Raw genomic sequence first — 14,575 nt, 5'->3', positions numbered from 1 at the left:
GATGAAGACGGCATCCTAAGAAAAAAAGGCGTCCCTGGCCACGTTGGCGAGAAGTAAAGAATCCAAGTCCAGGTGTTTTGATTCCCAAATAAAATTCCCGAATAATCTTAACACTTGTCTTGATAACCAAAGAGCTGCCCAGATGTGCTTAGACTAGTGCCAAAGTAACTCAGTACAATGGCTCTAGACTAAAATTCAGTAACAAGAGTATCAAATGCCTCAAACCTACTTATAGTACTAAAGTTTAAAAATGGCTTATATGATTGCTTCAAGCATGGTCTGTTCAGAGTTTCATGGGAAACTACCATTTTCAACATGTGGGTAATAACAGGGACCCTTTAGTTGCCTCAATAGATGGTCACAGTAGTTTTTAACTCAATTTTCTGTGTCCCGCTGGTTTAGGTGCAGTTAAGCCATGAAGTCAGTTTACTACATGAAAGCAAACATTAAAATGAGTCAACCGAAACAGATACAAGTGAGCGAAGATTTAAGTAATATCGTAAATTTGGCAAGATTGTGATATTCTTCCAACTAAAGTATCAACAAAAGGAGTTTATCTGCTTTTCTCCTTTCTCGCATTCAGTGTCAGAAAAGTCAAATGAACGATATAAAAAATGTAATAATTTCTTGACAGCATAGATAACAACCAAATTCGTAAATATACTTTTAGTAAGACAGTCTTGTTGTGCAAAAAGACCTAATAACGCCAATATAAAGTCATATACAAGATGTACAGTAGGTGCATGATCAAAACAGAACTGTGACATTTTTTAGATCGAAAGATGACGATTTGCTTCCATTGCTATTGATGGTCAAAGTTCTTAAATCGTATCGATGATTTTAACTTGGTCTGTAATTGATGAAAGAACCACGTCCATCTGCTATCTACAAGTTTTCATCATTCACATCTGTTTTCAAGACTTTAGTACTCATGGTAAAATCTTCTAGCATCCATACTTTTTCCGGAAAAAATATTTTTTCTTTAGCCCTGCGTGCTATCAAACTTTTGACTGTTGGTCTGACATGGTCAATTATTCTCTTTTTCCTTATTTACCATTTTACACTTCCATTCGGAATATCGTAGTGTTTGGTGATTTCAAATTAAATTTTATTTAAAGAAATGTGAAACTACCACAAATTGTTAGAAAATAACCGCATTGAACGCCTCCGCATATTAACCTCGGGTCCGCGATTGATACGAACCTGAGGCCCTCTGTAGGTAAAGGATTGCAGGAGAATGGAGAAATGGAGAATGGAAAATGGTCAGTTCACTTCGCGCATCGCTATCGGTAGTTGCGGCAAAAATTTCCTTTTTATGGATCTGAACGTGAGGTTGGAAAAACGCGCTTTCGTCTCTATGTTGTTGTTTTGTTCGTTTGCATTTCCAGTTTACATCCAGCAATTTTAAGGGTTTAATTATTAATTTTTGTATCGCAAAATGTCACACTTAACTGGTTTAATATTGGAAAGTTTATCTCGAGGTTTTGCTCATATAGCAGGTGAACAAAAAACCGATATGTGTAGTTTAAGGGTTGCAAGCGTTGTCTAGTTTGAGCGTTTAATTCAGTTTATACCTCGCATGTGTAATACAAACTTAATGTTCTTTATTTAATAACACAACTGACCTAGTTTGTTTTAATACAAGCATTGTACAAAAAATTTTACTACACTATTTAGAAGTGACTTTGAATTAGACACCAAATTAACTCAATGTTTTAAGTACTTTGTTTTGTAGGTTAATTGTGTACGAGAAGAGCATGTATTTGTAAGTTGAATCTGCTGTTGAATTCTTATGACGAGTTGCACTGGCGTTTTTATTTAAGCTTTACATAAGTTGAGGTGTAATTTGACTGACAGGTCAGGTGCAAAATGCCTCAGTCAAATTAACAACAAATATGTTCGTGTATTTAACCAAAATTATACTATTTACAACCATTATTACTATGCAACTTTTACTGCTTGACCACTGCACAAGATTAATTACAGGAAATATTTTTGATTAGTTTATTATATTTATATATAATAAATAATATATAACTCTTAACGAGGTAACTCTACAGCAAAAATAAGTGGGTCAAGTTCCTATGACCCTTTTGCCAAAACTCAATATTAACGCCTATACAGGGTATAAAAAATAGTTGACCTAAAATAATAATTAAGAATTTCTTTAATATATTACAATTCACAAAAACGGCTGATTTTAGGATAACAAAGTTTAATTTTTTTATGTACATACATACACATCAAAAAGCAAAAAATAGTCGAAAAAATAAAAAGGTTTAGGTTATTTAATAAATAATGATAAGGGTGAATACAACTACTTAGCATTAAGAAATAAATATTTTAACTTTTGATCAATAATACGAAAGATCATAGGTAGGATATGTATGGGGTTCTTCACTCAGGAAGCCGAGACTGACCACCCCCCTTTTTGGGCTTGGCTGTATGTGATTAAAAAACTGAAATATTCATAAAATAAAACAAAAATTACTACCCAAATATTTCTAATCTTAAAATGAAAATGCTACAGCCAATAATGGTTTTTTTCTAACAGAATGCCCTGTAAATTTTGCAAATATTTTATTATATTTTTATTTTCTCCTTAAATAATTTTTCAACAATACGCTGACGATACCGCTCTCATTGACCATGAAAATACTACTGAAAAAGCGGTAAACAGACTCCAGTCACTCACAAACAACACACTGACATGGAGACTAATACCTAATGCGACAAAAAATCAGCTTTTGCTTTCCAATCACAGAATTAACATAAACTCTCCTACAATAACAGCAGATGGCCACATAACTGAACCAAGATCTTACGCAAAATACCTCGGTATTACGATGGACCATAAACTTAAATTCACAAAACATGTACAAAACATCAGAACAGAAATAAAGACGGCTACAAAAATTTACAAAGCAATCTGTAGACCACTACTTGACTATGGCAACGTACTCATGGCAAACGCTTCAGAAAGAACTAAACGACACATACAAACAACCGAACAAATCGCCCTAAGACTGATAACACGGATAAGACATCTCCAAAACTCACTCCACAATCCCCCAAATGAGTTACTGTAGCAGCGCACAAACTTAACTAGAATAACAGAAAGACTAATACAAATTCAATCCAAATGGAAAAACAACCAACAGAACTGGACCATACTGAATTCTCTATGCCTCACAAGACAGACAAGACAATCTCGTTTTCTTTCTCCATCTCGACGACGACTCTACTCGAACACTTACAAACATAACACAACTAAGACAATGATAAATGTAACAAAATGTAATTTTAGGTTAAGATACATTTTCGTAATACTTTATTTTAGATTATTATATTATACCACAACTTACAGTAAGCCTAAACCAACAAATGTACACAAGGGCAGAAAGACCATTCCGGCCGATAGCCTATTTCGTAAAAAATAATGATTGTTTATATATACAGCGTGAGTCTGGAAAGCGACACCCCCATGTTATTTATTAAAAAAAAAGAATTTTTGAAAAAAAGTTTGAATGAAAATTGTAGGTGTTCATATGTACTAAATTTCGCAAACTATTATTCAGGGTAACTCATAAGTGAAATAACAGTTAAAACAATGTTTTCTTAAATGAAATTCTGTATATTTTATTGCATATTTAACAAGTACATTAAATTTAAAATATTTTTTATATTACATGTTATTGTCAAATATTAATTATTTTTCAAAATATTCAACATTTTATAAAATTTGACATTTAAATAATCTGGAGGTACCTAGTTGTTTTTACGTGATACTAGGTCAGGTTGGGTCTAATGGTAGGGTCATAATTTCAAATTAATTCAAAATAAATTAAATTCCATTGTGTTCAAATAACGGTCAATTTACAATTATTGTAATCGTTTTTTATAGTTTTCCATAATATCTAATAAAGTTTGTTTGGAAATTGTATCAAACCCAATCAAGGTGCGTCATATCATTTGATTTGATTATCTGCTATGATGTTTGCCTAATTTAAATTTCTAATTATGACTGACATAGTCAAAAGGACTATCATTGGACACATCAGATACCTAGTATCAGGTAATAGAAACTTCCTGTTATTTAAATATCAAGTTTTGGAAATTGTTGAATATTTCAACAAATTTCAGTCAAATTTTTTTCTTGTTTAGGAAATAACAAAGGGGTGTCTTCCCAGGCTCGGTAATTTTTCAAAACATTGGAAATAAGGAAAATTTTATTTTGTGTTTTCACAAACCTTGTATACGTATATCTGTAGACAAAATGCAAGTAAAATCTACAGATAAGTAAATTGATGTCACTTCATTCTCATCAAAATCTAAATATTTTTTCGAAGAAAGACTGTGGATCCTAAAAACGTTTTATAAGACTGGAAAAAATGCCATCAATATTTCACTTTGAAATAACTGACATCAATTAGCTTATTTGTAGATTATAGTTACCTACAGATATACGTATGCAAGGTTCGCCAAAGGACAACATAAAAATGTTTTAATAGCCAATATTTAGAAAAAAAAATCTTTTGATTAAAATATTTGCGGAATTTCGAGCACATTTCGAAAATATTTAAATATACCGAGTGGTCCCTTAGAAAAAACATTTTAAGGTCACGAATATTTTGGATTCAACTTTTTAAACTACATCAAATGGCTATTTCTGTTTTTTTTATTACATACAAGGAAGTTTAAGGTTTCTATTTTCTGATCTCACAGCTTAGTTTAAATTAGTAAAGTTGCAGTATCTTTCCTGAATCATCAGAATCTGATGATGTAAAAATAGACAGATGTCAATGTCATGTTAATAATGTTTTATTAAGGTAATGTTGGTTGATTTTCGAAAAATATAGGGAGTTTGAATTCGAAGCATTAGCATTGCTATCTCAGAAAATATAGTTGCTATAACTTTAGTTAGGTGGAGACAAAGTTGCTCATTTTATTGCTAAATAAATTATTAAAAATTTGAAAAAATTTCCATTACATCAACACAAGCAATCATACAAAAACCGAAAAAGTCTAATTTCTTTTATACTTTTTTTATTACATTTTTATTTATTATTTTGGAAAATCAATGGCACTTTTCTACGCTATTTAAGATAATAGTTTTAGTTTTAAGCTCCCACGTTTTGTTTTTGAAAGCGATAAAAAAATATAGATGATCACTCTGTACCAAATTGTAAAACAGTTGGATAACTAACTAAAAGCTATTTAAAATTAAAATGTAACTTAACTGAACGTCCTGTAGGACCGTTGTTATTGAGTTTTTTGAAAACCTAGAAAATAAATTCATTGAAATTGAACTAAAAACAATGGTGAAAACTCCAGATTTACAAATGTGTGAAGTATTACTAAAAGTTGAACTTCTGAACATAATCTTAGATCCTTACAGTCATAACTGTAACTTTATAACACTACATTTCAATTGAAAAAAACGTTGAAAAATTAAAAAATAATATTGAAAATCTAATTTTAGAGCTTTCATACTGCCTTTGAAGAAAACCATGATGTTTTTTTTCACCTCCCTCACTTGTTTATAGTACAATTGATTTCGAGATTATGGTCTAAAAATCATCTTCATTTTAAAAGAAAAAGTAGTTTATTTCCAAAGTTTTAAAATGTTTTTCAACGTTACTTCTTTTTTTCTATTTTGACCTGTAAAATCTACGGTTAACGTATGACAGACTAATTTCAGGATACCTTGCATGTAGTAGGTAGGTTTATTTTCAAAACATTTATAAAACTCGACATTTCGACCCAACCTCTATGTGTCGGACCACCCTGTAAAACTTTCAAAGTTTTCGATAGCAAAGACATTTCAGAAACTAGCAAGTGATGAACAATAATTATTTGTGAACCAGTCCTGATTAGTTATAATATGCCGCCAAGAAATTTGGAGACTAATAAGATGTGTTCGTTCTGTCCGATAAGGAAACCACCATCATCTAAACGAGCTGTTCGATTTGACTCTTATGTAGACACTTTTTCTATATCGGACTCCTCAGGACATCGGGTAAGATATCTTTATTTTTAATATACTATCTATTTATTAAACTATCCAGCACACATTTGAATACTTTGCGGTATTTGCCTAAAATGTACCTTTTTCTAGAGTTACTAAGCGTAAAGTAAAAAACGATCCAAAGCAATGGGCAGTGACGAAATTATTTTAGACTCCAATTGAATTTCACTTTTTTCAAATTATACCATTATTGATTCCAAATATTTTTGTTTCTATTGCATGGTTGCGAGCGCAAGTTTCTTCAAGTTGTTTTTAAGTCTGTTTAAACTCGTTTGGCAGTGTATTGATATCACAAAAAAGTTATTTTCAAAACTACACCACCTGATATTTCTGAAAAAAGACAGACAGAAAACAACAGTGCTTCGATTACAGATTATCTATCGTTGAGTGAAAACTGCACTACTCTATCTCTTTTGTAACACGAGATACTATTGAAAAATTGTTAAGAATAGCCTTTTTGACAGTTGTAAACATTACATTATTAACCAAATTAGAATACTATATGTTGCACAGGAGGTGGTTATAATTGCAGTCACTATAGTACACGCAGTTTATTCATTCATATTTTAAAATATAACTAGAAAGCGAGATAAGGGATGTGATCCACTGAACAAAGAGTAAATAAAGATAAGAGCTTTACTATTAATATCATCGATTCCAAAATTCTCATAATGGAAGTTTCTTCCCTGTATCCTGGTAAAAAATGTAAAGCCATTAGAATTCTCAGTTTGAAGTTTCCTCGGTCTGACATGTCGTTTTTCAAACACTAATCAGCAAAGTTGCTTGGCGAGCTTTAAATGCACAGCTACGAAAACAAACATAGCTAAACAATATGCGCTGTCGAGCTGACTCTGGAATCTACCTCCGGTTTCTATCATTTGTATGTGTAACTGTTACATTTTGCTAGTTTGTTCGTGACCGTTTGTGTCGTGTGATGTTTATTTCTGTTTCTAAAAAACCAACCTAGATAATATGCCACAAGTGAATATCAGTCGGCATATACCGAAAATCAAATAGAATTGGGATATGACGACGCAAATTTAAAATTTTTTTAAAAAATTACGTTAGCATCAGTGAGTGCTATTAAGTGTCATCTTAAGGTTTGCGGCTTAATCAAAAATCGACGTTTTGCGGTGCACAAATGTAGGATTAATCAAGTTATCGTTAACTGTTTTTGCGGTAACATGTAAACTCAACAACAATATTACATTATTTACCGCATATGGAAACTCCTCAATAAGACAGTGTGTTAATGTAAAAATGTTACAAAAATTTGAGGGTACATCTTTCTCAGTAAATGAAGTCAAAAATCTTAATACGAAATGTCCAGAAACGCTTTGTTTCCACATAATATACAGAACGTCAACTTTTTTTTATTTTTAATATTATTCCATTGGAATAATAATAAGTGTGGTGTGTTTTCTTATCTTTACACTCAAAAAGATACGATCAGTTAAGTTGAAATATGAAACAACTTTTTGACAATTATTTAAATTAGATAAACATTTAATGCAAAATTGTTGTTTTTTCGTTTACTACTATTCTTTTGGACGTTTTTTGCTCTCTTTACATGCAAAAGAGAAGACGATCAGTTATCAGTTGGATAAGTTAGCGCTAAACATCCATCGAAAGTTTAACTGTAAGATGTCAATGTTGATTGAAGAGTTTAAACTCCGGATTCAAGTTAACATTAACAACTGGCTATTAGCAAGTTGAGATATTTACGAATATTTCCCTCATATGTAAAATCTCCCATATGAGACGCGGTGTTTTTGAAAACTTACAGCTATACCATCCCTCTGAAAGCATTACAATTTTAGCAAATGTGCCGTTATCCTAACTTTGTTTGATTTTTGGTATAAAAAATGTCCAGAATATAAAGTTACATCAACTTATATTTATGGGGTGTCCCGATTATGTATATTGTATCATTTTTACGGCATACCTACCGTAGCTTGAAGATTTATAGGGAAGTTTTTTAAAGTGTTCACTAATGCCCGGTTTCTGAGCGAATATCGTTCACATAAGAATATCGATTCGATAAATTGTCTTATTTGTCCAATTTGGGTTTCTGAACAAACCTTTCGCTTTCATAATCGTAAAACGACCAGATATCTGATACACAATCCACTAATAGTGACCCACGTGTATTGACGGCTAACCTAAACAGATATGACAGAGTTCTAATACACACAAGTTCTAATAATTTGTTGTTTTCTGTGTTGTTAATTCTTTATCAAATGGATGTTTCGGTGTTTCCTCTTCTTCTCATGAAGAAGTCATGGAAATTATCCATGCTATTGAGCGGCCAAATCGTTTTCGGCATACTAACAACAAAAATATCTGTCCGATTCTTATCAGTTTCACAATTATAGGTAGGAAACCCAATTAAAGTTACTGAATAAATAAATATTTGGCACCGATAACTATTGAACCGATAGAGCTTGATGTTCAGAAACCGGGCATTAAATAGTGTTTGGGTAATAATTTCAAAACTGGTTGCAATAAAAATAGTGCAAAATTAGTACCTATTTTGAGACAAACATTTCCATAGTCGCTGATGGTAAAAAATAATTATTGCAAAGGCGCGGATTGGTCATATCAACGAAATCGACTAGAGCAACTGGGAAATGTAGACTTATTTTCACACCACTTACACAGAGAAGCAATTAGGTTTAGGATAAAAATCACCTGAAGACTGTAAAGAAACTATCCGCTTTTGAACACAAAGTGTGGGGCAACGGAGAAAAAATGGATTACTGCTTTCACGCTACTTATAGAGCAAATCAAAGCAGACATGGAAAGTAGAATACGGTTTCTGTCAATACAAACCACCGAGCAGATAAGAGCGGAAACTTCACGGTTTTTGCAGCAAGCAAATATCTTCAAAAAACAAAAAAAAAAACAATATCTTCACTTTACCAGTGGATAAAGGAAAAACAGCTGTTGTTGTTTCATCACTACACTACCAAATCAAATCAAAATCACACACTACGAAAGTATTATCAAGAATCTCTTGGCCTCCACAAGCTATAAGAAGTTGGGACGTCCCTACAGCTTGTATATAGGGTACTCTTTTCACACTACTTTTTCCACAAAATGAAAGCTGCAAAACTGTAATTTTGGAAAATCACCTATCATCATCAAAAGGTTAAAAAATCTATCTCTTGATGGTCAATTTGAGGTTTTAGAACTTAGATTTTTTTTAAATAAACCAGTAACGTTTTTATTATTTTTTTTATGTTTTGAAGAGCATAATGATAATGAGATAATAACCTCCTCAAATTGGACGATACATTAAGAAGAAATTCCAATAGAGTATGGCTTGATACGACCCTGGAAAATACCTTAACCTTATCAAATTTAAATTAATTACATCTTAAGAAAGTCATACTTCTTGAAAACCGTCAGTTTTTACAATTCGAAGAAGACGACCTTTTCGATGAAAAATGGTTGAGTTTAACAAACATGACCCATAAACTAACAAAAAACGATCAAAGTTAGGCACTCTAATTTCGAGACAGTCGGGACTCCCTGTATATTAAAGTGACAGAGTAACAGAATGATTTTATCAATTCTAAATAGTATAATTTAATTGAAGACGTTTATTACCAAAACATGCGTGCGTAACTACTGTGCCAGGTACCTGCACAATATCAAGCATTCCTTAATTTGTTTGCCGCATAACGTTTTGAATCTTATTTCATTGCAGACCTGTGTGAGACTACGGTTCAAAATGTCCGTTGGATTATATGTTTCTTGTGAAAAATGAGGAAAAAGTGATAAAGTGGCGGGCGGTTGTTATGTTTGTTAGATCTTACGGTAATCAAACTCGGACAATAGTAAAACATAAGAAATTTAGGTTTTTTGGAAGAGCTAAAATCTATTTAGCTGAAAAATGGCCTATAATTTTGGTAAGACGATTGATTGTGGTTAAACTTCGTAAAACACTTAATAAGCAGCTGCTTATAAAGCACTAATATACTTATTTTTCTACTCGGGTCTGGTAAAGTGCACTTTTCCGCATCGAATGTGGGCTGTGAAGTCATCTTTGCAAACCGAGACTTTTATTTTAATAATTTTACTGTATGTACATTGTTTTTTCCCAAAATATATCAAACCGAACGAAATTGGTACAGTGTTGATTTGTACATACAGCATGTGAGTGTCAAGTCACCAATGCTTTTTTTTTTGTTTTAGGGAAATGATAACTGGCAAGGCATCGACAATGATCAGGTAAGAAAAGTTTTGCTTATTCATAAAAAATGATGGTTTATTCTCTTTTTAATGATCACACCGCACTAAATAAATATGTGTTTGTCTTTATATAGCTTATAACACTAACTTCGGTTAAACGAATACAAAATCCTAGACTTTCCGCAACTGTGCGATATGAAATAGACCAATCACAGGCAATTTTCAGCGTGCGATATAAAATAGACCAATTACAGCTAATCTTGAACGTAAACAAAATAATTCTTCTGATTGTCATCCTCACTGACAGTTGGCATCAAAACATTGCACTTTGGCTTATTTTTTGAGGCAATGAAAAAGCCGTTCAAGTTTCAGTTAGTATTCAATTCAAGAATAATAAAAACACTAAATTTTGGCTGCGTGAAAAGTGATAATGTAAACACGGAAACGTTTCAAACATTGAGTGTTTATTGTGTGAAATATGGTACCTAAGTAATTGCAATTAGTCCTAGAAAAAATAGCCTGTAAAACTCGGACGACTTGTCCATATCGCCCTCGTCCGATTGAGATGATCAATGATCAAATTTTCGTCCTCGTGCAATAGGGACATATATTATTCACCCTTGTTGTACAATATACTATTATAGCACAGTATTTTATAGATTGGTTTTGTAAGAATTGATATGGTCGAGACTTGATTTCCTCCACCAGAGCATCAAGATAATAACATGTTTAATACCAAATTAAACACTTAATTAGGTCGGGTATACCCAACTTCTTAGTCATAGTCGTAATTTATTTATTTATTTGTAATCATAAAGTTAGATTTTGTCCATATAACAACACATAATAAACAAGTAACCTGAACTACTTTTGGTCCGCAGACTGTAGTATGTTGACACATAATAGCTATTTATGTACCAAGGGCGTTAGAGAGAGCATAGTTTTCTGAAGGCCGAAACAGCCAGAGGGCCTATGGCCCGAGGGATAGGATGGATTATGGATTATACTCTCCGACTCTCCCTAACGCCTGTGGTGCATACAATGTTTTATGTTTCACCTAACTCAGCAATTATTTACTGTTTATGGCATTGAAAAAGTCAGTGAAAATGGCAAAAACTGGACGAAATTTTAGAAATGTAAAACAAAATGCAGCAAAAGGTAGGTACCTAACGAAAATGTATTTATTACCTAAAAGTCAAGAGCATCCTAGGATAAGAAATTCAAAGTTTTTATAGCATGAAACAATGAAACTGCCACTGCTAATATTAAAAAAGGTTTCAGGGCGTTATAAGCGGGCGTTATGATAACGCCCGCCTATAATGCTCTCAGGTTGTTATGATAACTATAATCTACACCGTTTTCAAGGTATTATTTGTTCATAATGCGTATAGGTGAAACATAAATCTACTTTCGGCTACCCAGTGCGTAGCAGAAATATTTTTGTTATATTTAAATACCCTGTATATTTTTGCATATTTGGATTCGTTGTAAAGCCCTGGATCTGAATCGGTTTTCAGTTTTGCATTTGCGTTGCAAATTTATATAAGAAAATATTCAAATTAGGGGCACAACATAAATATGTTATTGTACAGAATAATTAACAAATTAGCGCTAGCCAGCCAATGTGAACCCCTAGTATAGCTCACAAGCGGCTGGTGAATTAGTGGCCATATTCATCCATATTCATTGGAATTTGGTATCTTTTCTCTGAATAAGCGGAATCTTTCTCTGAAGACTCCAATAACTCTTTATATTTAGGAACTGACATTCTTAAAATGTTTGCATAAGACGATGGATCTTCCAATTCTAATTTCTTAAAGATTCTAACTGATCCTCCAGATGGTTTCTTCTTAAAAGCCAGGATCTAACGGACCACGCTTTTTCTTTCTTTGAACATCTGTTCACACAATTTTCTAACTCCAGTATTTAACACACGTCACAAAACGTCACGACACACCAAAAGATAACATGTTGCACACTTGCACAATGTTTCAAGTCATCAACAGCAACTGTACTAGCTGCTATTTACTTATATAATGGGAACCCTTCAGAATAATAAGGGATAAGCAATGTCGTAAATGTATGTAGTTAATGTAATTAATGACATGTAGTTAACGTAAAAATGTAGTTAAATTATCCATCTATGAAATGTAACATTAAAAATTCGGCTATATAGTCCGGTAATGTGTTCCTGGATGCTAATATTCTCTATTCAAACATATCTTATTGCATGACAACTAATTTTACTTTATGGTAAACATATTGTTATATTTGCAAAAAGAAAGACATTAAAAAAAATCAAGTATTTAGTTATAATACTTAAGAAGAATATAAATTAAGCTTGCTTAAAATTAACATTGTTAAGACCATTCTTAGTTTTCGGCTATTTTCAAAAAAATCAAAATACAATAACATGTTAGAACCCTGATTCGGGATATTGTGAGTAGTGTATGTACATACAATTCCAAATGTAATTAAACATGGTCATTCTGTCATTTGATGTCACATTTGAAGAAGAAAATCATTTTTCTTCAATTTAAGTTCGTTATTTATAACACAACTTTTCCCCAGCGCACCTTTTCACCAGTCCGGATTAAAAAGCACTAAAATTGTGAAAAAAAGCATAACATTTTCCTCAAAATAGTATAAAAATCTGTAAAACAGCTGAAAAAAGCACAAAACTCTTTCAGAGATGCAATTTTTTTACTTTTTTGAAACTTTTTAAATTAAATTCAAATGTATTGAAATTAAATAAAGAATAGAATATTATAAACCTAGGGACTAAAGTGGGGTCACGAGGTTTATATACTATTTTATGCACTTTAGAATGCGAGAAACTAAAAATAAAAAAAATTACAAAACTAACAGTGGTTACAACGGTACTCTCGTATTACTGATAGTTGTTATAGATTGTTGTTGGCATGGTGGATTCACTTAAAATTTATTGTGCCCTGGAAGTGTTGCTATGGCACAAAACAAATGTCAATCAGTTGTTATCAAACGGTAGGTCCAGAAAAATCGTATTTTTTGATGATGAACATCGTTCATTTCAATTTTTTTTTTTCATTCAAAATCGTTCATTTTTGAAAATGAACATTGAAGAGGCCGCCCAAGAGGCCATCGCTAGCCTTCTTCCAGAAAAATCTCGCGAGGCTTACAAAAAACAGTTTCTTGTTTACCAAAAATGGTGCGTTGAACAGAATGCAGAGAATTTTACGGATGGAAAGGTGCTCCTGGCTTATATACTTCCTGCAGAAGTCTAAGAAGCTCAAGGCATCTACTCTATGGAGCCCATATTCCATGATCAAAGCCACGATAATATCTGAAGCAAACGTCGACATCAGCAAATACAGTAAACTCCAGGCATTTCTAAAGAGACAGAATGACCATTATAAGCCGAAGAAAATCCCCAGGGATTAAAATTACTTTTTCCCTGCGGAATTAAAAGTGTCTCTTTTATCTCTCAAATGAAAAAAAAAGTGCATAAACACTTTTTAAATAGATCTATTGTAATTTATTCAAAAAAATTTGAAAAGCATATTTGTCAAAAACTAATTTAGTTCACTTTAAATAATCTAAAAAATGTAAACTTTCAAAATTATAAATTTGTAACAAACTATTATTATTTAAGACAGGAAATCACTAAATGTTTAATTCTAAAATTTTGCCTTTTATTACTAAGGATATTTTTAGTAGAAGTAGAATAAGAATATTTAAATTAGAAAAACTTCTCAACATTTAGAACAGGAAACATCCGTAGAAACGAGCAAAAGAGAGAAACCGAAGAAACTATTAATTTGATGTGTGGATATTTATACACATATTTTTGTGCACTTATACAGCTGTGTATGTATCAGACATTGATTTCATTTCATTGTTAGTGAGAATATTACAGAGCTATTGCAATTGTAAATTAAACCTATAATAAAAAATAGCAGCAAATAAGCACCAAAATGAGAAAAAAGAACGAAAAAAATGTCAAATGACGTGTTTTTACATAAATCGTTCATATTAGATGTCAAAAGTGGGTTGCTTTTATTATTTTCAAAAAGCAAAATTTCTAAAAATTCGGACTTTAGCTACAATAATCAGGCTATACATTGAAAGGTTGGAATATATTTTTAAATGGTTTGTTATTCTTTCTCCCTGACATTAAGAAAAATAGTTTATTATGCCAAGAAAGATGAAAAAATCTATTTCCAAAGGTAAAAGTTCACGAACAACTTAATGAGGGAGCTTGGGCGCTATTTTCATACACTCTGTACGTCGGTAATTAGCTGTTCAAGTTGAACAATGACATATTTCTATTATCTTAACTTTTTGTGATTTTAAAGTTTGGCAAGTGTAGAT

General features: G+C 32.0%; 1 protein-coding gene and 1 long non-coding RNA gene across 9 annotated transcripts in view; one reads left to right on the top strand and one right to left on the bottom strand.

Moving 5' to 3' along the window:
• LOC145730334 (uncharacterized) overlaps nt 1-14,575 on the bottom strand; it is a 318,043-nt gene that overhangs the window by 204,995 nt on the left and 98,473 nt on the right. The gene's annotated exons all lie outside the window — the stretch shown is intronic.
• dlg1 (MAGUK family member discs large 1) overlaps nt 1-14,575 on the top strand; it is a 269,680-nt gene that overhangs the window by 177,917 nt on the left and 77,188 nt on the right. For 6 of the 8 annotated variants that reach the window (XM_081981489.1, XM_081981488.1, XM_081981486.1 and 3 more), the window contains one exon: nt 10,229-10,264. In XM_081981489.1, the coding sequence (XP_081837615.1) occupies nt 10,229-10,264 (36 nt within the window). Of the gene's footprint in view, nt 1-5,869; nt 6,020-9,765; nt 9,943-10,228; nt 10,265-14,575 lie in introns of those variants that run through there. The other 2 variants (XM_081981492.1, XM_081981491.1) reach the window with 2 other exon arrangements.

This window comes from Ips typographus, linkage group LG6 (genome assembly GCF_016097725.1).
Source record: "Ips typographus isolate SLU linkage group LG6, UJ_Ityp_2.0, whole genome shotgun sequence".
Lineage (NCBI taxonomy): Eukaryota > Metazoa > Arthropoda > Insecta > Coleoptera > Curculionidae > Ips > Ips typographus.
This window is presented reverse-complemented; position numbering and strand designations above follow the sequence as displayed.